General features: G+C 37.1%; 1 protein-coding gene and 1 long non-coding RNA gene across 51 annotated transcripts in view; both read right to left on the bottom strand.

Moving 5' to 3' along the window:
* Positions 1–27,617, bottom strand: part of diaph2 (diaphanous-related formin 2) — a 716,224-nt gene that overhangs the window by 442,962 nt on the left and 245,645 nt on the right. For all 50 annotated transcript variants that reach the window (XR_015507851.1, XR_015507852.1, XM_087281958.1 and 47 more), the window contains one exon: positions 27,386–27,500. Coding sequence is in view for 48 of the 50 variants with exons in the window: in XM_087281958.1 (XP_087138084.1) it covers positions 27,386–27,500 (115 nt within the window). In the remaining 2 variants the exon portion in view is untranslated. The remainder of the gene's footprint in view (positions 1–27,385; positions 27,501–27,617) is intronic.
* Positions 8,993–13,393, bottom strand: LOC147840883 (uncharacterized). Its single transcript, XR_015508092.1, has 2 exons — positions 12,170–13,393; positions 8,993–10,816 (listed from the first exon to the last, which is right to left on the bottom strand). It is a non-coding gene; the product is annotated as an uncharacterized LOC147840883 (long non-coding RNA).

Genomic DNA, 27,617 nt, shown 5'->3' with positions numbered 1-27,617 from the left:
GCCTCGAACAGTGATCTTCTTGCTGTGAGGCGAGCGAGGTGATGAGCTACCCACTGCATCACTGTGCAGCCCAAGTCTGCAAATTTTACATTTTAAAATAAATATTTATAACTAGTCAATATTCAAATTAAAATATAGTAGAAAATGCTAGTTCCATTACCCAGCCCTACTAAAACCATCAGTAGATGAATGCTAATGTCTTAATGAGTAATAATTAAATAAGTCATTCATTCAAAACAGCTGATTCATTTAGAAATGAAGCAAGTGAATGTTTATATGAATGGATTATTGAATACTTAATTAAGTCTATGCTTTACCCTAGCAGTTCATAAACAACAGTAAAGACTTCGGAAATATACGATTAATTAAAAACTGCATCACAATTTCCACAAAAATATTAAAAATATAGTAGAGAGTTTATAAGATACTAAAATAGCTAAACAACATAGAGTTGAAGTCATAATTATTATCCCCCCCTTTGTTTTTTTTTTCTTTTTTTAATTTTTCCCAAATGATGTTTAACAGAGGAAGGAAATGTTGACAATATGTCTGATAATATTTTATCTTCTGGAGAAAGTCTTATTTGTTTTATTTTGGCTAGAATAAAAGCAGTTTTTAATTAAAAAAAAAAAAAAAACATTTTAGGGACAAAATTATTAGCCCTTTTAAGCTATTTTTTTTTTCTGATCGTCTACAGATCAAACCATCATTATAAAATAACTTGCCTAATTACCCTAACCTGCACAATAAGCCTAGTTACCTAGTTAAGCCTTTAATTGTCCTTTTAAGCTGTATAGAAGTGTCTTGAAAAATATCTAGTAAAATATTATTTAATGTCATCAAAGACAAAGGCAAAGATAAAAATAAATCAGTTATTAGAATTGAGTTATTAAAACTATTATATTTAGAAATGTGTTGAAAAAATCTTATCCGCATTAAACAGAAATTGGGGAAAAATAGGGGGGGTGGGGGGGTGGGGGTAATAATTCGGGGGGGTATAATTCCTGAAGGATCACCTGAAACTGAACCTGAGGTAATGATTGCTGAAAGTCTAGCTGTGCAAACACAGCAATGAATTACATTACAAAACAAAAATGTAGAAAAATCTTCATTTTTAATAAACTAAACTAAACACACTTCAATTGCAAATGTTAAACTCACTTCAGACATTTCAACTGAATAAAAACACAATTTAAAAAAGCATTTGATAACTTATATGCAAATCAGTGACATAAATCACTATCTACCCTATTGAATATATGGCAATACACATCCCATTCTCACATTCAACCCATATAACCTGCCACCACTTTAAATACACACACACAGCATGTGTATAATCACACCATGCCATCTACAGTGGCACACATTGGCTCCTCCACATCCAAAACACCCACCACATTACCACTATCCAGTGCCAACACAGCCAGACGCGTCTGCATCTAATGTTCACACAATTAACTCCAGAGCTCTGGGTCTCTCCCTCCACCCTCTTCTAACCTCTTTCTCCCTGCTTGAGACCAGCCCTCATTACTGCCTGCCATCCGCTGACCTCTCAGCAGCAACACAGCTCACATACACACACACTCAGACACACACACCTGGGGTTATAACCACAAGCAAATTTGCTTTCTGCTTTCCTAGAAATGGTGGAGGGGCAACTGGGATTTGGCTGAGTATATTGGACCGATATGAAAGTGGACCATAGTGATGATAACCTTGTGTGCACTGTATGTGCATATAACGATTTCCTGTTACTCTGCTTGTTACTCGAATTAAGAGTAAAAAAATAAAATAAATTCACACATTTTTGTGAGCTCTATTGTTGATGTAAATGTGTATTGCATTAATTTTGACAAGTTGGAGGATTTCAGTTACCAGCATTTAAATTTAAATCCAGGGTTATGACTACAAGCATTTGTATCCGTTTTACAGGAATGGTGGAAGAGCCATTGGGAGCCTCAGTACACTGGACCATCTTAGCAGGCAGCTTGATTCCTTGTTCAGAGTCATGACCTTGTGTGCACTGTACAGTATGTGCATATTTATGATTTATTGTTATTGTGTTCATAACTCAAAGTGAAACAAAATAAAAATATTACAAGTGTTTGTATAGAAAATCTCTATTCCCTCTCCAGAATTTGGAGGGCTGGTGTGTGAGTACTACGGCTGCACAATATGTCGTTTCAGCATCGATATCGCAACGTGCAAATCTGCAATATTCACACTGCAGGATCGGCAATGTCATGTTGGGATTAATACAATCTATTGAATGTAGTAGTGTTAAAGATTTTCGTTTTAATGTATATTTAACCCTTTAACTGTCCCACCAAGAAAAAAAAATGTTTTGGTTTGCATTTCTCCTAATGGTGCTAGTAAACACACTCAATGCATTTTGTTTAAACATCCCATAATTTCTAAAATATCAACCTCTACCAAATGGTTGATATGGTAAAAGTACCAGAATTAACATAAATTTATATATATATATATATATATATATATATATATATATATATATATATATATATATATATATATATATATATATATATATATATATATATATATATATATGTGTGTGTGATTTTTCAGTTCTCTTTCCACCACTAGAGATGACCATGACAGAATAAAAAGATAAATGTTGGTGATCAATAGCTAAGGCTCTTCAGTATCCGGGTGAGTACTACATGGAATTGTCATGTAAACCTAAATATCTCTCATTATTTTCTCATTCACAATGCTGTGCAAGACATATTATGTGAATGTATATTTAAGAGTTACCGGCTGTTTACCGAAAGTTTTGTTGTCATTTTAAAGTACCATTAGCACTTGTGAATGCAGGGAGGGTGTTGCAGCTCCAAAAGAGTCTCTTGCTGGCACAGAATGAGCACATATATGGGGGAAACACTCGAAAGACAATTACAGAGATTTTAATGTATGACGCTTATTGATGAAAGAATTTGTATATATTGTATACAATATATATTCTATAGTCTAGCATTTTGTTCCCACAACACAAACATTATTTATCTCGACAAAATCTCAATCTAACACACAATGACCAACAACTAAAAAATGCAAAGCCTAAATAGGGATTTAATCACTCCATTTATTTAATTTCACTTATAATAATGTCAGAAATCTCGTGTAAGAAGCATTTATTGTGAGTATTGCCTCTTTACATTGACTCCTTCCTCATTTGTGAGTCACTTTAGATAAAAGCATCTGCTAAACTGCTAAATGCAATGTTATATAAATGTGTATTTTATTAATATCTGTGTATTGGTGGGTTTCAGCTACCAGCGTTATATTTAAATATGGCCTTATAACCACTAACAAATTGGCTTCCCATTTCCTAGGAATAGTGGAAGGACCATTGGGACTGAGGCGAGTATATTGGAGCGTCGTGGCAGGCAGCTTGGTTTCTGGACCAGAGTGATGGGCTGGCAGGTGACCTGGTTCACCAGCAGCTGGGCCCGGCCCCAGCCGCGGGCTCCTTAATTGTGCCGCAGGGGAGCCCCAACTCTCTCCCCTCCGGTCAATTACAACGCTAGTCGCTTTAGAAAAGATGGAGAAGGCATGAGATAGAGACAGCGAACAGGGAGAGAGATGCGTTTTGACTGGATTTCAGACAGAGTGAATGGGTTTAAATAGCCATGTGGGCTCAGAGACCCTCCATCATTGGCGAGCACCTGCGTGATAGTTATGTATCGGTCGACTAATGGACTCTGGCATTATGGGAGAGTTAAACATGCTTCAGTAGCCTCCGAATGGGTAAAGGGGGGAGGCGTCAAGCATTCTTTCTGACATGACATAGACCATTAGCACCGCCATCAACACAGCAAACATGCGTTATAGGATGCCGATGATGCACAGCAGTGGAAAAAAACTGCATTGAAGTAAATCAATTCAGCTCGATTGTTATTATAGAGAGAGAAGGGAAGGTTGGTGTACCTTAAGGCATCTCAATCCAAATAATTCCACACAACAAAAATACAATGTGCAATTAAAGTCAGAATTATTAGCCTCCATGTGTTTTGTTTTTTCAAATCTTTCCTGAATGGTTTTTCACACAGCACATCATTTTTCACAGTATTTCCTATAATATTTTTTCTTCTGGAAAAAGCCTTATTTGTTTTCTTTAGGCTAGAATAAAAGCATAAAAATAATTTAAAGTCAATATTATTAGCCTCCTTAAGCATTTTTTATTATTATCTACAGAACAAACACTGTTATACATTGACTTGCCTAATTACCCAAACTTAACTAATTAACCTAGTTAAGCCTTAAAAAGGAAGCAAGCTAAATGCTTTTCAATTCAATTCATGTTTGTTTATTTAGCGCTTTTACAGTGTATATTATGTCAAAGCAGCCTAACATAGAAATTATAATAAATTGAAAATGTGTCAGCTCAGTTTTCAGAGTTTTTATACTAGTGCTGAAACATACGAATGCTGGACATGGGGTTGAGCATCCAACAGCAGTGTCTTCATTAAACAAGGAATGGTCAGGCAGGCAATGGCCAAACACCGGAGCAAACAGAATTATTAAGGACAATCCAAAAAGAGTAGTCAAAAACAGGCAAAAGATTTCAGGTTCAGGTGGCTATCAGCAAAAATTATGAACAAAAAAAAAAAAAGTGTCTAGAAACACAGCATAGGAAAACAAGGCAAGGAAAACGCTTCGTAATGGTTACTGGCAACAAGACTCAGCAACTAGTGTAAGTGATTAAGGTGTATCTATAGTCCTGCAAATCAGTGATGGCAAGCTTCAGCTGTGTCTGTGTAATCAGGGAAAACCGGAACAAGCGTGTGTGAGGTGCATGACTGGATTTGTAGTCTGTTTGGTGGGCGATTTGTGATTCAAGCGATTCGCAGTTGCTAGATTGCTAGTGACTAACAAGTGTCTTAAAAAATATCTAGAAACATTTTATGCAATGTCATCATGACAAAGAAAAAAAGAAATCAGTTGTTAGACATTAGTTATTAAAACGGTTGTTAAGAAATGTGTTAAAAAATATCTCTCTGTTAGACAGAAATTGGGGGAAATATATATATGGGGTGCTAATAATTCATTAGGGCTAATAATTCTGACTTTTACTGTAGGTTTTGGTGGACGGTGGTTTTGACGTGTCAGTATCTCTAATCAAATATCAGACAACTAATGAGAAAATGTAATACAAGGTGGTGCTAGGCGAAGTACACAAGTGCTCTGACGTTGACGGTGTGAAATGTGATTAAAATTGAATCAAGGCATATCAATTGTGCGAGGTTAATTTGTATTAACGCGCCATGCCAAAAGTGTGCTTTCAATCCCTGAGATGCCTGTGGCTTCAGAAAGGTTAATAAGTTGCTTCACCTCGGCCGAGGCAGGCGGAGGAAGGAGAGGAGAGGCAGAGCAAGCTCATTTAATGCAAATTCAGAAGAGCACATACAGCAATGGTCACATCTATCCAGAACATCTGCTCTTTTGGCCTCATCTTCAGAAGCCTTAAAAAGAAAAGAATCCTTATACAGTGGCCACAAAATGCTTTTGGACACTCGAGTCACGCTTAAAAATGTATGAATGCCATTGCATGAGGAACAAAATATCAAATCAGGCAGCATCTGAAATGCTTTTCTTCTCAGGTGAGGTGATGCATGAAATAAACAGGGCTGAAATGCTGAAAAATAAAAAAATAAATTGGAAGTGGATTTTAAAAGTTAAATTAAATCTAAAACTGATATGAAAAGCATTATTATTATTTTTATTATTATTATTATTGATAGCAGTAGTAGTAGTAGTATAGTACTACACTCAAAGAAATTATGTATGCTGTTTGTTCAAACTATTTATTTAAAATAAGCTGAAAGAACACAATTATTGATGGTTTTTTTTAGGGACAACGTAATTGTTTTCTGTTCAATATACTTAAATTTGTAAAACTAACAAGTTAGCTTAATTTCTTCATATTGTCCCAACACAAATCGATTGTGTGGAACCCAGCATTTTTTTTACAGTGTAGTAGTAGTTGTAGTAGTAGTCATATTGTTGATGTTGTTGTCGTTGTTTAGGAGACTAAGAACGTGTTCAATGCATGTTCATTAAATGTAAAGTCTCTTTGTATTAAAACATCTGCCAAATTCATAAATGTAAATGTGGTAAACTGTATAAGCAATCAATCATAATGTAGAAATCCACAGCTTGAGATGATTCCAGAGAACACAGTCTTGTGAAATTTGGTTCCGACCACAGTTGCTCCCAATGGTTTTAATATTGCAATCGCCGGATTTCCAGTTATTAACAATGTTTTTTGACAGGGACATAAATAAAAATAAATAAATAAAAATCACTGGAGAGTTACTGATTTGCATTATTGTTACACTTGTTTTTTTGTTTGTTTGTTTGTTTGTTTGTTTGTTTGTTTGTTTTTTAAAGAGGGAATTTCATGCTAAATATAACGACAGTACAAAACAGTACAATGCTGCTCCAGAATATATATGGACAGATTGGATAAGTGGAGCAAGGCGACATACAGCACCTAGATCTTCCGTGGTTAAAAAAAATTGATAAAAAGAAAACACGGGAATTTACAGTTGAAGTCAGAATTATTAGCCCACTTGAATTATTAGCCCCCCTGTTTATTTTTTCCCCCAATTTCTGTTTAAAGGATAGAAGATTTTTTTTCACCACATTTCTAAACATAATAGTTTTAATAACTCAGTTTCTAATAACTGATTTATTTTATCTTTGCCATGATGACAGTAAATAATATTTGACTAGATTTTTTCAAGACACGTCTAAACAGCTTAAAGTGACAATCAAAGGCTTAACTAGGTTAATTAGGTTAACTAGGCAGGTTAGGGTAATTAGGCAAGTTATTATATAACAATGGTTTGTTCTGTAAATGATCTAAAAAATATATATCTTAAAGAGGCTAATCATTTTGACCTTAAAATGGTGTGTAAAATTAAAAACTGCTTTTATTCTAGCCGAAATAAAACAAGTAAGACTTTCTCCAGAAGAAAAAATATTATCAGACATACCATGAAAATTTCCTTGCTCTGTTAAACATCATTTGGGAAATATTTAAAAAAGAAAACAATTCTAAGGGGGGCTAATAATTCTGACTTCAACTGTAAGTAATTTGCTGATATGCTGAAATGGACACTTTAAATACGAGATTAATGTAGCTAATTTTGACGCTCTTACCGATGAAGTTGTAAAGTCAGACCGCGTTGTCACGAATGCTGCCATCAGTGAAGGCACAGTTAGTATAAAATCCAAAGGATATCTTGTAATGAAATCCAAACATATTCTAGTTTACATCATAGAGCCTCAGCATTCCCTCTCACTGCATTATTTCTACTATAAACTTGACAATTAGCTGCTGGATCAAAGTTTGGAGTCAATCCCATTCGCAGTCACAAATGATGAAATGCTTTCTATATTGCACCCTGTGGCTGTGTGCGAATGGATTTAGTGACAAGACGAGTGGGGCTAAAAAAAAATAAAAATGTGCCAAGATGGAGGTTTGTATCAGCATCTAAGCAGCACACAACAGACACAAACACTTTCCATCGGTCCATTGCCAAGGGCTGACCAACACCTTAGAAAATTGGAACGAAAAAAGGGTAAGGAAGAGAGCGCCAGATAGAGAGAGAAAGCATAAAAAAGGTATTTACTGTTCTGCTGACTTGGAGTCTAAGTAAAGCGTACAGAACACTACAAGACAGAAGCTTGTCACGCTTTTATGTTTTAAGACGGCAACAAAAAGATTGAAGCCAATTCACAGCATGTTCCATCGTCAACTACTTTGAGCACTTGTGAGAGAATGTTGTACTGCAGATGCTACAAATTTCACATTTCAAAGCACCAGTTGTCCACAAAATAAGACCACCTGATATGCTAAAATATAATACGTTTTGAAACAATCTACTTTAAAAATAAATAAATAAATAAATTGATTAATTAAAGCTCATTCGAAAACTCCACTAGAACTTAAACTGTTGATTTTTGACAATTCTGACTCCATTCAGCTGATCTCCTGGTCTGGTTGGAGCACTTTTAGCTTAGCTTAGCACAGATCACTGAATCAGATTAGAGCAGTAGCATTGGTAAAGTCTAAGCTGCAGATACACACATTGATACAGAATCATTTTTGTGACACTGTATAACAATAATTAATACTTTTTGCAGAACTGTGAAGGTTGGTTTTAATGTAGGGGTAGACGTTAAAATGTACAATTTATTGGGTAATTTAATAAATAACGTACATAATATTCAATATAACTACTGTTTTTACATTACTGTGATGGTTGGATTTAGCGTTGGGAAAAGGGTAGACATTTAGGGGGTTGACAATAATTGGGAAATTTAATAAATTACATAAATAATTCTCGTTAACTTCCAGCCACAGCCCTATCTGATCTAGCAACAACCAATAGCATTTACCTCATAAATGACCAAAGTATTTAAATAATTAAGCTTAAAATTAGTATAACATAATTTAGATTTCAGAGCCTGAAAATAGACTCCAGCACTATGGCCTACACTTGCACTACTAGTTAGAAGCTGCGTAATACAGCTTTATAAATGCTTGTCTCATGGAACAGAATGCCATGACTAACCGCGGTTAACCGCAGTATTCGCTGACATTACCAAGCTTCATTCTCAGTAGTGGCCAATTCTGAGGTGGAGTGTGAGTGGTTGTTTCTTTATGGAAGATGGAGATGTTTTCTCTACATGTTTTGTTAAATTTTGCTAAAATCTAATACAATGCTATGCTTGGCATAATTGTGTTTATTGTTTTCTGATAATAGAACTAGTTTCATTTTAGACATAGTATAGTCGACTTGCCACAGCCATGACTCTAATATTACATTTTTATGTTCAGATTTTTAATTTGTTTAAAAAAACAACACTATTTTAGTACTAATTGTTACACATATATATATATATATATATATATATATATATATATATATATATATATATATATATATATATATATTTTTTTTTTTTTTTTTTTTTTTAATTATTAAATAAGGATATTCTATAAATATGGATTAATAAGGAAAAAAATATTAAAAAGGAAAAAACAAAAAAATAATGTTAAGGGGAAAAAAATAATATCACATTTTTGACTGTAGGACTACAGTACATACAAAACTTTTCACAGACCTCAGTTAAATCTCCTTTGCTTAGGCTAGTTATCAATAAACTGTTAAAGCCAAAACAAATGATAAAATACAGGTTGTAATTTAATTTAATATACCTTAAATAAATATTTAAAACATAGTTTAATAGCCAATATACTGTATGCTAAATAAATATAACATTTTTAAATTAAATAAATAGGCTATTTTTTAGAAAAATGGCCATGTTCATGTTTATTCCATCGAATTAAACACTTTGTTATGCCACAAGGACAATATAGTTCCTGTCATATTGCCCCAGAAATATATTTGTCCAATATTGTCTGTAATATTGTATTGTCTTTGTACACAATGTAACTACAGAAAAGTCAAGCTTGAAATAGAAAATAGAAAAAAAAAAAAAATTTTGAGCGAGATGCTAATGGTCTTATCTGATTTGATGATCTATGCTAAGCAAAAAATAAAAGTGCTCTCGCCAGACCCAGAGATTAGCTAAATGGGTTTAAAAATGGTCAAACACAACTGTTTAACTCTAGTGGAGTTGTAAAATTTGCATATTTTCAAATCAATACTTTAACAGCTATTTTTTTTTCCTGATTAAACTAAGTATTTAGTTGATGCAATCTCATTCAGTAAAGAAAGGTGAGATACATCTCGTGAGTGTTATTTTACATTAAGCATGTGTTTGTTTGCTTGGATTTATTTCTGCTAGTCAGGAGAAATGACTAAATGAAGTATTTACAATATTGAAGCCGAGGGCCATCCATCAATTGTACATAGAACTCATAGCTTAATAAAACCATCCAGAGCAAAAGAATGAAAAACGTATATAAATACATTTTCTTTTCAATATTCCTTAAGGCACTATTGCTTTACATGAAAAATAAAGAGACCTTTTCTTTCTTTTCTTGCTTCCTTGAAAATGAGCACTGCTTAGAGTTGGTCAAGATATACATGGGGTCAGAGATCAGGAGAGGAGAAACAAATAAGACACACAATGTCAGGAGTGAGGGTCGAGCTGTCAGACCATATGGCTCTCATACATCAAGTGAAGACCTCAACAGCTGATCTTTGCTGGTGAGAGGTCAAGGAAATTCTCCCAAGCATTCAAAGAAGAGGACTGAAATGGTGATTGAATGAAACAAACAGAGAGAGACAGAGACACAGACTGAGATGGAGCAAGAGCAATACATAGCGAATAGGTCTTGGAGACTGACTTTTAAAGTTAACCTCAAATTGAAAATGATAATTTAGAATTTGTTTTATATAGAATTTATATACAATTGAAGTCTAATTAATTAGCCCCCCTTTGAATTTTTTTCCAAATGATGTTTAACAGAGCAAGGAAATTTTGACAATATGTCTGATAATATTTTTATCTTCAGAAGAAAGTGTTATTTGTTTAATTTTGGCTATAATAAAAGCAGTTTTAGTTGTTTTAATCACCGTCTTAAGGACAAGATTATTAGCCCCTAATTATTTTCATTAGTCTACAGAACAAACTATCGTTATACAGTAACTTGCGTAATTACTTTGTTCATTCATTTTCTTTTCGGCTTAGTCCCTATTGTCCATAGTCCTTATACGCCCCTTAGTTCATAATAATCTGGGGTCGCAAAAGCGAAATGAACCGTCACTTATCCAGCATATGTTTTAAGCAGCGGATGCCCTTCCAGCTGCAACCCATCACTGGAAAACACCCATACTTTCATTCACACAAATACACTTCAGACAACTTGGTTTACCCAATTCACCTAGAGCACATGTCTTTGGATTTTGTGGGGGAAACTGGAGCACCCAGAAGAGACCCACGGCAACATGCAAACTCCACCCAGAAATGGCAACTGATCCAGCCGAGACTTGTGAGGCAACAAGTGCTACAAGGGTAGTTAATGTGTAAATGCTCTTTGGATAATGGATTCATGAACAAAATCATGAGTCCAAGGCACAAGAGAAGTAAATGATTTATTTATTTATTTATTTTAAGAATACCCTGGACTAATAATTGTATAAACTACTTTGTTACTTTAACTTATTTTAACAGGTTAATCATTTATATGTACCGTGGACTTATGATTTCATAAATTACTTTGCTACTTTAACAAGTTAATCAGGTCTCAACTAAATTTTCCTATACACATTTTAACATACTATTTTAGTTAATTTGGCTGGTTTAACTTCAGATGACTAGAAAAGATTATTAATTCAACTTAAAAAATTAAGGCATATATATAGTACAGTGTGCAATCATGTACTCATGCTTCACATGTTATTTTTTTTATTATTTCTTCTGTTGAACACAAAACAAGTTATTTTTTAAGTTAATTTGATTTAATGTGGAATTGACTGGGTACCCTTAACCAGCATTTTTCAAATATTTATTTTGTTTTCAATAGAAAGTAAAAAGCCACTCGAGGGTGAGAACATTTTCATGAGATAATGTTCATTTTTTGGTGAACTATACCTTCTCCATTAGTATTGGGTACACCGTTATTAAAAAAAGAGAGAGAGATAGAAAAAAAAAAGTATACCCCCTACATCAACCAAAAAGTAACAAACAGTTTTAGCAATGGAGTCAAATCCTGATAAATTTGTCTTGTTTACTTTAGCAACAGTCTACAGTTATCCTGTACAGTACATTTCAAAACTATTTAATTATTACCTCTTCATTTAAAGTGGAATATTTAGTCATTCATTTCTTGATCGTTACAAAAATACAATTACAATTTATTTTGTACTGCATGATTTATTGTAAAGTGGCATAGTGGTTCAGTGTGTAACACTGTCATCTCACAGCAAGAACGTCACTGGTTTGAGCTCCAACTGGATCAGTTGGCATTTCTGTGTGGAGTTTGCATATTCTCCCCATGTTTGTGTGGGTTTCCTTCGAGTGCTTTGGTTTCTCCTACAGTCCAAAGACATGCACTATAGGTGGATTACATAAACTAAATTGGCCGTAGTGTATGTGTGTGAATGTGAGAAGGTATGAGTGTTTCCTAGTACAGGGTTGCAGCTGGAAGGGCATCCACTGTTTAAAACATGCTAGATAAGTTGGCAGCTCATTCTGCTGTGGCTCCCTCTGATAAATAAGGGACTAAGCCGAAGGAAAATTAATAAATGAATGATTTATTGTACTCTACTACATAACTGTATTTTGTTGATACGGTTAAATTATGGTTTTATTTACATGATTTCTTCACGCTTAGACCTGTTCTTCATGCACGTTTTTTTCATCAGATCAAGTGATTTGTAGCGTTGCATCTTCTGAAATGTGCTGTTTTTGCTTCTTTCTGGATGGCAGCATCTACATGTATACAAATAAATCACACTAACAGAGCAATCACAGCACAACAGTCTTTAAAAGCCATTCGTTTGAATCAAATCTTCTCAGTGCATCAGTTGTTCACAAAGAATGGTTTGTTTATAACCACTATTAAGTTTGGATGAGCAAATCGTGACTGCATCTCACACAAGTCCATAGTTTGATTTCTGAAGATTTCAAATACAACACACCCGCTGAATGAGCCACGTTATGATACTTTAAGCCTGCTATTGTCCCCTTCAAGTTCAAATGCTTCAATAGCCATTCATCGTGAGTGTTTGAAAAAGAGCATTGGAAAAGAATAGTATGAGAGAAAATCCGTCATCATGTTTGGAAAGACAATATTAGCGTGAATGACTTTATTTTCATTCTTAGACACCAACTATGTCTTTAAACCTCACGACACCTTCCCTCCAGTGGTTCTCTCCTTGACCTCCATACTCTTCACTGTGCGCAGCAGCTTGCCATCTCTTACATTTTTTTTTTCTCAATCCCCTCGACAAACTCACTCTCTTTTTCCAAAACTGTCTTGTAACGGCGGTCTCCAATCAGGGCGAGAGCTGTTGTGTGGTTGTCTGAGCTCTTGGCTGAGCGTTCCACAGCGAAGAGGCTTTTCACAGTGCAGAGAGTGCTGTTGATATTCAGCGAGGCTCCATCTTGATCACGCAGCACCCGGATTGTTTACCCGACAGGCAGGTGAGGGGATGGGGAGCGTATCGCCCCCTCTACTCTTCAGACCTCTTGCCACATTCTCTCGCCACCCTGAACCAATTCCACCTCAGAGTCTCGGGGACAAATTAAACATGATAAGACGCCACCGCATGGGCCCGGAGAGCAGGGGGAGAGGATCACACCAAGATGTGGCCTCTGCACCATTTTTGATTTGTATGGAAATTAGGAGTCAAACTGCTTGGACAGCCAATAAAATTCCAGTCTGGGAAACATAACATTTAGATAACAGACTATAGTGGCAATTACTACTGATAACATGACCAGGGGAAAAAGAAAACAAAGGAAGCGGAAAGTAAATAACATGTAAATTAATTGTTGATGGTTTTTTTTTTTTTTTTTTTCTGAGTTACACTTTGGTGGCCTTAATTACTACATACAACCATTAAATATCTATAAGCATGGATTTAATGTATAACTATATTTCATTCTGTAATAAATTAATACAATGCAAGTGCATTAACTGTAATTACAATGCATGGTCGTGTGCATGCATAATAGATATATTATATCAAATGGTTAAGTACATAATACTAAAGGCCAACTAATGTAAGCGCAGCTAATGCGAATAAATTATAATCAATTATATTTTCTTAACAGCATTTTAATTAAATCTGATTAAACATAATTGAATTTAATTCAAATAGCAGTTCAACTAAAATCAAGATCAACACTATTATAGTATTAACATGTCCTGTGTTAACCCATATAACCAAAGCATCGATTTAAATTAAACCACACCGAACTGAACTCAGTTTTAATTTACTAGAACTTCTATGTTAAGCTGCTTTGACATAATCTACACTGTAAAAGTGCTATTGAAAAAAGAATGAATTGAATTGAAAGTATAAGGCCCAATCCCAATACCTTAGCTGTTTCCCTTAGCCCTACCCCTCGTTTTGCGCGTTCACAAAAAAGGGTAGGCGTGTCCCAATTCTCTTTAGTTTGAAGGCGTAGGGCTGATGGGAAGGACTTTTTTTAAGGAACATACTCAAAATCAAGGGTTAAGGGGTCTGGTATAATGTTAATGTTGTTTTTGTGTGTTTAAAAAGATGAATATGGCCAGGGTGTAAATGCACAATACAGTTACGATCTTATTGCCACATTATTTTGTTATGATAGCATGATATATGCCTTCAGTAATTTTCTGAAACAAATCCCAAAAAAATAACGCAACTAGAATAACTACAGCGGTCACCATTGTCTGATCTCAAGTAAAAGATTGCGTTCACATATGATGGCGTGTTAGGTGTTATAGTGATCTCCCATTTCTAAGCGGTACATTTTGAAGCCCTTCCTCTTCACACTCTGTTTCAAGGGCCAAAGAGAAGGGGAAGGGGTGGGGGTAAAATATTGAAATGGGATTGGGCCTAAATATGCATGTGATTTTGTGATCCACTAATATAAAATAAAGATTTTTTTGATTATCACTGCATTCAAGTACTCTGTCATTCCCCATTCTTAAAGAAGGAAACAAAAAAACTTTCTCCCTTGACATATGCAGACGCAAATATCTCCAAACCGCAGCAGAGAAAGAAACACGCCCATCACCGCACCATGAGCAGGGCGCATCTCTCCAGGGTACGCAGAGTCCCCGTGCTCGTGTCTGGGATGCCTCATTGTGGAAGTACGCTTGATGTGGACCCCCGCAGGGCCTGAGAGGATGTGACTCCAGCCTAAATACATCGTCTCTCACTGTCAAACCCCACGGCAGAAAGAAACGAAAGCTCCTCCCTCCGCTACTCGTCTGCCCGGGAGACCATATGCCTCAGTAATGTGCCGTTGTTTTTTCGTTTTCTTCAGTCTTGTTTTTGCTCCCTCTAGGCTGCATGTGGAGGGCACGCGTCACTATTTTTGAAGAGCTGTTGATTATTCATGTACCTCACACTGACAAGAGAAACTGTAAATGATCAGGTGATGTAGAGCCTACTCACTTTAGTTTAAGATCTAAATGTGAAGCCATCAATAATGTGAAACTAGAACTAAAGAAACAGATTTTAAGCCCTTTTATTTACGTCCTCTCACTTGTTCCTTGGAAATTAAGCCATGATACATGTCTTCTAGCAAGTATATTCTTTGATAAAGGTTTTGCTTCAGAAAACTTTTCTTAATCTCAGGCTTAACAGCTCTGGTTTAGAAAAGTAACTTGATGTATTTAAAATAAAAGTTATTCCATATATAGCACATACTTAAAGCATTTACACAGACTTCAAGCTGGATTTGGACTTTCTGGTGCAATAGAGTACAAAAATGTCATCACTAAACGTTTCTGAAAACCTCTCTGTTATTTCTAGTAGATAAAAACAAGCGACTTTCATCGCCTACTCAAAAGTCATACAGTGAGCAAAAAAAAAAACAGAAGAAACTTGCACTTAAACATTCCCCAAATGAGGAGTTAGGAGGTAAAGACTTCATTGAAAGTTTTAGAGTTTCTTTGAGACATGTAGCATGGCATGGAGGCATTTTCAAATGGGTTGTTAAGTGTAGTGGTTGCCCAAATTGCTCCCCTCTGAGATAAGATGATTAAAATCAGTGGGACATCCGAGTGTAGTGATATGAGGCAAAACCGGTGGGGTATCCTTTTCGAAATGCTTTGACTCCTGTATCCAGGTCACCCCCTGTGGCCTCTCTAATGCACAATAAACTCATTACAGCCCATTAATATTTAACTATCTAATTTTCCTGCATATGTGATTTATTAGACAATGGCAAAAAATGAGCAAGACTGTAGGCTGAGCTGGAGCACAGTGGGCAAACAAAGAAAAATTAGCACAGGCCACATTGGCTTTATTGAGACAAATTGGCGCTGCGTATGAGAGCAATTAGAGAAATCGCTTTCTTTTCAGAAGCATGCCACCAGAAAGTAACTCTCTATTTTGGAATTAACACAGCGGAATTCGATAAAACCGTCTTGAGTCAGCTGGGCAGAATTAAAAGAGAGCAAACAATAAAAATGTGATTGAAACTTTAAGATCACATGGATCAAGGTCTAATTACATTTGTGAGATTGTTTTCTATTGGCCCATTTCCACTGAGTGGAACAGTACGATAAAGATCGGTATGGTTTCATGGCTGTTTCCACTATCAAAAGTTACCAAAAATCTAACCGTAGCGTACCACTTTTTGGGTACCCTTTCGAATGGGTACCTAGCACAACAAAACTGAACACAGGTTTCCAGAGTTATGTGACTAGCTCATGTAAAAGTTAGAAAAATCAAAACAAAGGAAGTGGCATTTTTAAATACACAGCCGAGACAACATCATAATAATATATACCTATAATATTAAGCCAGGGTCGACTCGAGCTTAAACAAAAGAAGAATCTACCCTGTTCCCCGTAGTTGTTTACAAGGCCATCTAAAGTGTGAGCGGTTGTCCTTTCTCGAGAGAAACGCAAGCCTGATAAAGGTGACCTGTACCATACAATACTGTACCACTCAGTGGAAACCGGCCATTTGTAGGCTGAACATTTCAAATTGCAAGCATGAATTTACGATTTCACAAAGTCATACATCTCTTTCTCTAATCCTGTCTGTGAAGCCAATGCTTCTATAATACACATGCCGAGATAAAGTCTGTGATTGTATAAAAGAGCAGGTGCCAAAACCAGCAGTGATCTGATGATAGAAAGAACATGCCATCAAACGAGTGTGTGTGTGTGTGTGTGTGTGTGTGTGTGTGTGTGTGTGTGTGTGTGTGTGTGTGTGTGTGTGTGTGTGTGTGTGTGTGTGTGTGTGTGTGTGTTAAGAGAAACACTGTGTGCATGTTGTGTGCACTTGAGTTTTTAGTGCAAGACTGGGTAGCCTTGGGTCCAGATGGACATGTTGACGTCCGAGGATGAGTGATTTTCTGGAGTGATGAAAGAGAAATAGAGAAAGAGAGAGAGGGAAGAGGGAGAGGGCCAGAGTCATGTGGACAGAGCTGCACTGGCAGATGCTTCCATTCGCAATAAACAGCATCAGCAATAAACAGCTCTGTCCTTAGGGGAGACAAGTGGAATGATCTAACCCCCTGTTCAAAGCGCTTTAGCATGCTGCTTATCAAAAGCCTCCTTTATTATTTTACTGTGGCATTAAGACCAAGCTGTTAATATGAGCCAGGCTGGAAGAACAATTCCACTGCGTCCTGCATTCATCTGCCGCAGGGCGGAACAGGATTGGCTTGTATGGAAATAAACATAATTCTAATCAGGTGGTGGTCCTGGGTTATAAAGCCCCGTATGGAAACCTCAAGGATTCCAGCTTCCTTTGATAAGCGGGGATCTGTTATGTTACATAAAATACATTTGCGTTTGTTTGTGGAATTGCCTATATGTCCTTTTTTTCTTCTTCTTTCTCTTTGAGACATAACACCGCTGTCATAACAGATTACAGGCTTGAAACTTACAACAAGGCAATTCAAGCACAAAAGCCTTTTAGGGGGTCTTGCTTCTGTCTTATATCTAGCAGTTCGTGTAGAGATTTGAGCAGGCATTTCTAATATAGATGGGAAAAGCACTGTAACATCTCTTGGTATATAAATATAGTCATGTCTGGAGCATTTGATTGGCCTCCATAACAAAAGGTTTAAGATATAGTTTTTATAGGCTTATTTTACAACTCCTCTACAGATAAGTAGTTGACTTTTACCACTTTTTTAAATCCATTCAGTCGATCTCTGCATCTGGCAAGAGCACTTTTAGCTAAGCTTAATCAGATCCTTGAATCAGATTAGCATCTCCCTTAAAAATTACCAAAGAGTTTTCCACGTTAAACCATTAGTTTTTTTACGTTAAACCATTGCTCCTGCTACAGCTGCAAAGTTCCTTGATTATTACACCAGAATGAGAGTTTAGTTCCTAGCCATATCAACCTAAAAAATAGCAACATTTTTCATCTGTCTTCTAGTCCTTTGCACAATTTACCTACAGGAGAGTGTTCCTTTATGCCGTTATTGGGCCATACACGGATGTTAGGGTTCAATGTAGGAGGGAAGAGCAGAGCAGTTGTTCAGAGAGAATTTAATGAAATGTTGGTTGGTGAATGTGGATCATTCCAGGTCCCTTGCAGGGAAGCTGATGTCCAGAGTCACAGTCATGTTTTTTAAAAGTTGGCAGATTATCTAAAATGACAGACAACTGTCAGAAGCTCATTTGCACGAGCACTGAATATGAATATATGCAAAAACTGCAATCGTTCTATACATGAAGACACAACTTAAGAAAACAATATTTTGAAAATATTCATTCATTCATTTTCTATTCGGCTTAGTCCCTTTATTAATCTGGGGTCACCACAGTGGAATGAACCGCCAACTTATCCAGTATGTTTTTCGCAGCAGATGCCCTGCCAGCTGCAAAGTATCCCTGGGAAACATCCATACACACTCATACACTAACGACAATTTAGCCTACCCAAATCACCAGTACCGCATGTCTTTGGACTGTGGGGGAAACCGGAGCACCCAAGCAAATGCCTTCTTGCTGTGAGGTGACAGCACTACAGGCTGCGCCTCCGCGTCACCCCCATTTTGAAAATAATAATTAATAAAATTAAACATTACTATAGTCCTTCATTATTAGCAGAAGTTACTTCTAAAAATACCCCCCAATAGGCGAAATTCTCAAAGTAGTCAGCTTTTTTTTTTTACAATTATTATAGTTGTAAGGCTGTAAAACCCCTCACTACACACTTTATACACTTTTCTCAGACAGACATGAACATTTGCACACTTCTCTCTCGTTTAAACACTCTCAAAGCTCAAACCTTCATAGAAAACCAAGTCAAGTATTATAGAATGAAACCAAATATTATAACCATTTGATCTACATATATTTATTCCGTAACGTCACCCTACAGCCGCGTAATTTCCACCTTCCTTTAGCATGTTTAGAAGTTCAGGTTTTTGTGCGATAGTTACCATCTTCCTCTGCCTTTTGGGTGCTACAGCAGTTGCCTTTAACAGTGCAGAACATTTGATCAACAGTGTGGGGTGAAACTTGCAAACACACAGTACAGCACTTCAGAGTCACACTGATAGCAATCGAAGATTTATGTAAATTTGGCAAGCTGAACGCATTCTGTACTGTACAGGAGACAGGACAAGGAGGAGATTGATTGACAATGGTCAACAGCCAGTCAGGATGCAGAACACAATACGCTGTAGGAAAAAAGCATGACAAATTGCACGAAAAAAAAACTTGCAAAACTGCAAGTCCGCAAAAAGTGAACTGCGTTAAAGCGAAGGATCACTGTACATAAACTTTTTGTTTATATTCTACCACAAATAAAGATTAAATCACCACAATTAACTGTAGCACAAGAGTATTTGCTCATTTGGTTAAAAGACCTTGGCAGAACCTCTGAAAAACTAATAATTTGATCATTAAATGATAGTGGAAACACATTGAGGTTGCAAATAAAATGTAAAAATGATACTTGTATGAATAGTCCCCTAACTGCTAAAATAATCCAACAGAACCGAAACAAACAATATTAGAAATTCTAAATCAACTTGTAAATGTAAATCTTTGCTCAGTGCTTTATCTATCTGTCACAATATTGTGATGTCTGAAATGATTTTACTTACAGGCCTTACGATAAATACTTATATGTGCAATTAGCTGCAATTAATCTGATTATAATAAGTCTGCTAATGTGGCAGACAATGCAATTAATGTGATTAAATTGTTTGTCGCCTGACAACAGCCATTTTTCTACGGTCTGCATTATCATAGAGGGCACAGCTCTAATATTAAGCTCTTGATTCTGAGAGAGATTTATGAGACTCCACAACTTAACCCTCACTTACTTTCCACGCCTTCTCATAGGCTCGTTGGTCATTAAGAGACAAAAAAAAATGATGGTAGTCCTCCTTTTAGAGGTCAAGTGCTGCCCTGGGCTCCTCCTTCTCCTTGAATTACTTCAGCATTGACACCAATTATTAAAATACATCTTCATTAGATCGCTTTAGAGCTCCATCTGTGGAGCAGCCAGAAGCGGTGTTCACCACCCCATCACACTTAATTCACTCAGATCAAACTCATATATTGCCTGAGCCACTCAATGAACAGGGCTGAGCAGCGCCTCCCCCCAAAACCTCACTCATTTTAGGTGTATGCAATAGCAAGAAGGGGGGAAAACGAACGAAGGCTAGCATATGACTTCATTCAACATCAATTTGCACTTCAAACTGATGCAAAAAAAAAAACACAGCTTTTTCTCAGCAAGCAGGAAAAAAAGGAGGAGTGTGTGCGATCACAGAGAATATCAGTGAAGTGTTCAGGTGCTGCTGTGAGTTCAAATATCGGTAAGAATTCATGATGCACCATTTAAAGAGGACGGCGGTGCTGATGTGGTTTATATTTCAAAAGCAACAAGCAATGCATGTCATCACCATGCCCGAAGAGTCAGACTCCTATTTTCTTGAGAGCGGATGTCAGCGGTGAAGAAAACCTATTAGGGCGAGAGGAGGAGCAAGTTTTGCCAGCATCCGTCTTATTTCAGCGGCACATAAAAGCGGAGGCGTTGAATTGCTTTTCAAATGCAGTAGGCCATGCCACACACTCAATCCACCAGTGTATCCGATTTGATCCCCCAAGCAGAAACACAAGCAGAACCATTGATTGATACCACCAAGCCAAGTGAGTCTGGGGGAAATAGGGAATAAGAGTGTGAGAGAGAGGGGGTGGAAAGGCCAAGCAACTGTGGCTACAAGGAAAACAACATTACAATAAAATCGGAATCTGACTAAGAAGAGGACTTAAATGAGGTATAAACTGAATTTCTAAAAGAATGCTTGGACTGATTCAGAAGCATGGTGACTGTCTACGGTCATGCTAATCTACTAGAGTATGATTCAGAAAAAATGGTCAAAGAACATTTTTTCCCTCAAAATGACAAGTCATAAACATAGAGAATAGGCCATTGAATAAACAAGTAGTAAATAGTAAACTAGAGGCAGCATGGTGGCTCAATGGTTAACACTATCGTCTCACAGAAAAAAGTTCACTGGTTCGAGTGCCAGCTGAGCCAGTTGACATTTCTGTGTGGAGTTTGCAAGTTCTCCCCATGTCTGCTTGGATTTCCTACAGGTGCTCTGGTTTCCCCCACAGTCCAAAGCCATGCAGTATAGGTAAGTTGGGTAAACCAAATATTGCCCGTAGTAAGTGATAGTGTATGGCTGTTTCCCAGTACTGGGTTAAGGCTAGAAGGGCATCTGCTGTGTAAAACATATGCCAGATAGTGGCTCTGAAATAGAGACTAAGCCGGATGAATGAATGAATGAATGAATGAATGAATGAATGAACTTAACAAGTGAGTATTTTAAATAATCTAGGGCAATGCTATGGAACAAACTTAAATTGGATATTAGAAGTATTACAAATGTGGCTAGTTTTAGTTTCAGATCTAAAAGCTGGCTCTTAAGCAGAATAGTATGTTGATGGCTTTTACAGTATGTTTTAATGTTTGTTTTTTGTGATTTTATTTGTATTTACTTTAATAATGAAGCGTCACAGTGCATCTGTTACAGAGAGTAGCATAATCTGTACTTCATATCAAGGATCGCAATGGAAATATGTTTTGTTCTTAAAACTTTAGAGTGTATATCTGGGCAAACTAGGGGCAGCAAGAAAGTTGTAAGAAAGTTGCTGTTTCGAGTACCTTGCAGCTGGAAGGGGCATCCGCTGAGTAAAACCAAACACTATAGAATACACAGGACATTTCACTAGAATATTTTTAAATGGGGAAAAGTGTAACTGTTAATATAGTGAATAAAGCCCCGCCTACTAGTATAGAAGCCAATCATCGATCGTTATATGGCGAATAAAGCCCTCCATCTAGAACAGGAGCAAATCATCGATCGCTATAGACTGACGATACTCTGAGGCGCTCAGACCAGACATGAGTTTCTGCAGATTTTGTGTGATTGGTCCGTTTAGAAATTAAACTAAAGATTCAGTTGTTGTTTAATTTTATTGGTGATTCCTAACATAAAATTAAATCATAAGCTTGGCAAACAGTTTTGGAGAATTTGATGTTTTCCCATTCAAACTGAATGCCCGAGCACACCGCCTGATAGGCGTTTCAAAAATGACCGCTGAGTAAAATGACTTGCCTTAAATGGATCAAATGTTTTCAATAATTTTTTCATCAAATAAAAGAAAGAGAAAGATAGCATTGCAACATATTTGTAAAGTGTTATATGAAAGTAATATGTAAACAACTAACACTCTCTTAAGTTGTATGCCATTGTTTTAAAAATGTCCACAGTCATCATTGTCAATTCACGATTAATTAGAAAACATCAAAACTGATAAACAAATATACAGTATTAGTCCGTTTCCCCTTTAAATCTGAGACTGTCATGTTAGATTTCTTGAAAACAAGCAGAAAGCGTGGTCTACCTTTGACTTGGATACACAAGTTTCAAAATAGCATAAATAATTTACTCACCCTGACACAGCAGTTTCAAATATCCCAACATTGATAGAAGTTTTGATAAGAAACATACAGTACAGTAACTTCCAAAACCTGTCAACCTCAAAAATATTGGTGTATCTGGATACAATTTCAACTTGAAATGATGCACTGCTTATAAATGGGACTACTGCGGCAAACAGTATACAGTATGTATTTATGTTTAAGCTGTTGATCTGGTAATAAATAAATAACTCAGATATGGTCATACCGATTAAATGAATTGATTAAGTAACCAGCACTGCAGCAACACTCCATTCATCCAATTGTTTGGCCCCTATTTCTCAAAAGCTCAAACAGTCAATACAGTAGGAGTTTGAACCGCTTGAAAGACAGGAATCTAGAACACAAAACCCCTGATGATCACTATATCTTTGTTTGATAAAAGCCATTTAACACTGGGCCCTTTGAGCGATAGGGGAGAAAGAGATGCTGCGGCATAATGGAAAAAAAAAAAAGAATGTAAAAATGGAGCATCTATCAATACCAAATCTCAAACACCAGTAAGACCTGCACTCTTGGGGAACGCTAGATAACAGGCTCATTTTGTATACTTTACAGAGGGCAAGAACACATTTATACCTCCTCCACTCATCGTTCATTATTCGGCAGTCTCCAGATAGACGCTATAGCTATAAGCGAGTAGTCGAGAACGTTTTTCCAGTCAGTGGAGAATACTCACCATTAAATAAATACAACTGCAGTTGCGCAGACAAATGAAGCAAAGTTTGACCAATGACTGCTCTAACAGCTCCGCTATGAGGATTTATAGTGTGTGGCAAAAACAAGCATCTGCGAGGCCTTATAGAGTAATTCATCCCTGGAGACTGCCAGCTGCACCAAGCGTGAAAAAAGAGAGCTGGAGACCAGGTGAGGACACCACCTACCACCTCCTCCAACTGGTGCCATGACAGTGTATTTTAAGCACTTAATTTTTGGATAAATTTTAATGTTTACACAACAACGATGTAGCCAAAAACGAAAATGCCTTGCATTTTGGAAAAGTTTCCAGTTTACATGACAGGGTTTTCAAAATAATCCGCATTTCCACATCCACGAAAACAGTCGTTGGCAGCTCTGCGCTCATGTTTATGTAGAATTTGCCATGTGTGTGAGATGTGTCTCCACTGTTGGTTGCAATGTGAAGTAAATCCACACTTTGGGTATAAAGCTTAAGCTAACACTTGAGCAACAACATCACTACTCCACCATTAGTTTGCCACTGCCTTTGATCTACACTTAAATAAAAAAAGTATTATAAACGCATATGCATACTTATGATGTCAGTTTTAAAAGCCTTTGTTTTCAGGTGTTTACACTTTTATTTTTGCATTTCAGGGGCTGCGGCTGAGCAGGCAATGGAGTAAGGTGTAAGTTGGGTAACCTCAGCAAAAACTTTATATAATTCGTAAAAACCTACATAACTGGCTGGTTTATTTATAAATCCAAGTGGCGAGCAAACTATGTGAATATAAGTACATGGGGAAAAATAATCAAAAGGATGCTAACACACCTAGCATGATGTCCGAGTCAGCTGAACACACTGACATTATGGTGATTAAAGCTGAGCTAATCTTATCTATCAAAACGGAAATATCCTCGCTCTTTCAAACAGAACTAAAACATGTATTATCTAACAAATTTGATTGGTCAAAGATGAATTACCAGCAGTTAAATCTGAGATAGCAACTAAAGCCTGGTTTATACTTCTGCGTCAAGTTAACGGTGTGACCAACAGCGAATGTAATGCGCATTTATATTTCTGTGTGCTGTTTCTGTTGCTCTGCAATAACACTTTTGAAACGCTACCTGGCAGTAGGTGTTTATGTTCCTCTGTGTTGAGTTTCTTCGCTGGTGTTTTTTTTTTTTAACACTACCTTCATTTACAAGTGGCTCAAACTCGCTCAATTTGAGGCTGGAATCGGCAGTTTTAATCATAAGGTAAACACAAAACAACAGTCTCCATCCAGAGCTCTTTCATGGAAACTCCACACTTGTAAACACTTGCTGCATCGGGCTCGCATAGCTCTCACCTCCGCCCACACTCGTCAGCGATACCAAACTGACCAACCACAGAGCTTGCGCTATGCGTCATTGCGATGTGTAGTTACATTTTTTAAATGGTGCGCGTTAACGTCGCTGATGACCACAGCAAGGAATATGCATCTACGCGTAGGCTGCGCTGTAAGATACGAGTGCACTTGAAGTGTAAATCAGCATTTACGCTTTGGCTGTTCGCTTAGATCTTGAAGAAATGTATGCATTATCAGTCTTAAAAACACAGTTGACTTGTAAATGACACTACTATGTACTCCACCATTGTTGTGTACAGTATGTTTGTTTGCAACTACCTCTCGTCAGCAACCATCAGCCTGTCATACTGAGCAGAGCAAAGACGGTTGACATTGTCCATCCACAAGATGGTGACAGAGACCACATAATAAGCACTTAAAGGAGAAAAACTCAGCGTAATTTCAATCTACAGCTGATCAAATCATTATAATAAAGGTAAGTGACTTTCTAAGTCAACCTCTCTCTTTTGTATGTTGTAGAGCTGTATTTATACCAGAGAAACTGGTAGTCTTTCTAGTAGTGTTTGCTTTTGCTTTGGATTTTTCTGGGTTAATTATTGTGATATCCTGATTGCAACAGAGGAATAAATGTATCAAGTCTGATGGAATTTCATGCCATTTAGCCTTATAATCTTAAAAATGTTAGCAAAATCAGCTGTTTTGTTATCACTTTAGACATTACGCTAGAGAATCATTCAAACAATTGCTCTAAAATGTCGTTGGTGAAGTAGCAACGGTTTCTGCTCTTCTGACGTCAGATGCAGATGTGAATGAATGGTGGAAGAAAGTATTCCTTATACAAAAGGATATTTGATATTCACTGTGTTTGATTTTCTTTTTTATAAACACAATTATGCAGTCAAACTGTTGTATGAACACAATATCACACTCGTTGCAGTTTGATATCGCTGTATATCGTTACTGGTGGAACACTAAGGCACTCAGCCGCAAGCCTACCACCAGTGCTGATAACTATATCGCACTGCTACTCATGTGATATTGCTCATTTGTGAATGGATATGACATAATAGTCAATCATAGACATCAAAAAATTTAATTTTCAGGTGTATTTTCAGATGTAAATAAAAGTATGTCCGGTGTGCACTTTTATTTATGCAGTTCCAGTCCCAAAAACACGGTTGTCATGCAAACAAGCAGGCAAAAGCATAAAAAAGTTTACCACTTTTGGCTGAAAACTCTGTTGTTTAAACGTCCCCTAAATCTCACTCACCGGGTGACAAACAGGTATTTATGATTACAAATAGTTTTACATCACAAGCTCTTCCCTTCCATGCTCTTCCAGTGGTAAAGTTCAACCAATGGTTTACAATCTTTGAATTAAGTGGTACAAGGAAGTACGGTTCTACTCATTTTCTGAAAGTTCCCAGAATGGGTCCAAATGGCATCCTACTCACTTCAAAGCTAGATTCACAGAGTTCTAGCTTCATTTCAAAAGAGCCGCTGCAAACTATCAAACACAGAAGAGCATATTTCATTTATGAAGACGTGCAGTTAGAGTTCAGAAACAGACCTGGGGAGAGTCGAGTCAGTGGGTACGCTCCAGGCGTAATTGATAGGAACTGAGCCAAAGATGAGTCCCAGAGGAACTCCTCAACTCTTACTTAAAAACCTACACCTTTGGAGAGAAAAACTCGAGAAACAATACAAAGTGCAGAAGACTGAAACCTAAACACAATTAAATCCCAAAAAAAAGCATTCGGCTTCACAGGAACAGGCTGGGTTTTTTCAGTTTTGTCTGAACGTCTCAAAAGAGTACTCGCAACCCCCAGAAGCAATCAGCAACAGTTATATTCAAGAGTCATATAGCCTTAAACCAGCACATTATGTTAAAGTGTTGCTGGATGGCGTTTAACAGGCCGATGTAATGTCGATACTGCAGAATAAGCGGAGTTATTGTTATCTGGAGCGGTGCCAGTAGGCTAACGTTAGCAAACTGCACAGACTGCGGTCAATCTGCTCTCAGATCAGTTCACTTCAATGACTGATCATCTGACCGCCGCTGCACACATGAGCAGACTCTTCAATTCTGCTCAATGTCTGACAGGCCCTCTGCAATGCCCCTTTATGAAACAGGCATTAAAATCTACCGAGGCCACTCACTGTCAAAGGTTCAACTTACTGCCTTGCCAAAGGAAACATTCACTTTATCCTTCTCCAGCAGTGTGAATAAACAAGGGAAACAAACGGAGAAACAAACTGGCCAAAACAAGAGTGCAACTCTCTGTACTGTAACTTTCTCTCTCTCGTTCTTTCTTCTTCGCTGTCTCTCGGGGGGCATCCAGTGAAGCGGAAAGGCAGTCAAGCTAACCAAGCATGTCTGTCCTCTGCTCCTATCCAAACCCACAGCCGCTTAGTGTATGGTTCCCATGAAGGAAGAGGGATGCTTTGTAAACTGACATGTAAAGTACACTTCCAACTCTGCAGTTCTGCTAATTGGCGCAGAGCTAAATGTGTATTTAATCTGATTGTAGGAACCAAGTAAAAGAGAGAAGCAGAAGAAAAAAAACTGAGACCGCTTTATAATTGAGATTTCAGAGATGCCTGGATGCTGAATGTTTGTAGGGATACAAGCTACCATCAGGGTAGCTAAAATGACGTGTTCCTGTGTGATTAGGAGGAGAGGAAAAAGCAAGCTGTCCTTACCTCTGGATTTGGAAGAGAAGGACAGGGAAAGCTCGCTGAACATGTCCGTATTCTCAAACCGCTCCTCTTTGACTTTGAGCCAAAAGCAATTTTCCGCCATCTCCTGAGGCACTATCTGCAAGCACAGGAAAACTCCATCAAACACCAGCAGGAAAAGAGCAAGGGAGTACTGGTGCACACTTAAGCGCGTGCACACACACGTACACACACACAAAAGCGTGCATATATGAAT

The sequence above is a fragment of the Danio rerio genome, chromosome 14 (assembly GCF_052040795.2).
Source record: "Danio rerio strain M-AB ecotype USA chromosome 14, GRCz13ab, whole genome shotgun sequence".
NCBI classification, from domain to species: domain Eukaryota; kingdom Metazoa; phylum Chordata; class Actinopteri; order Cypriniformes; family Danionidae; genus Danio; species Danio rerio.
The sequence above is the reverse complement of the archived record's forward strand: the minus strand, read 5'-3'. Positions and strand labels throughout refer to the sequence as shown.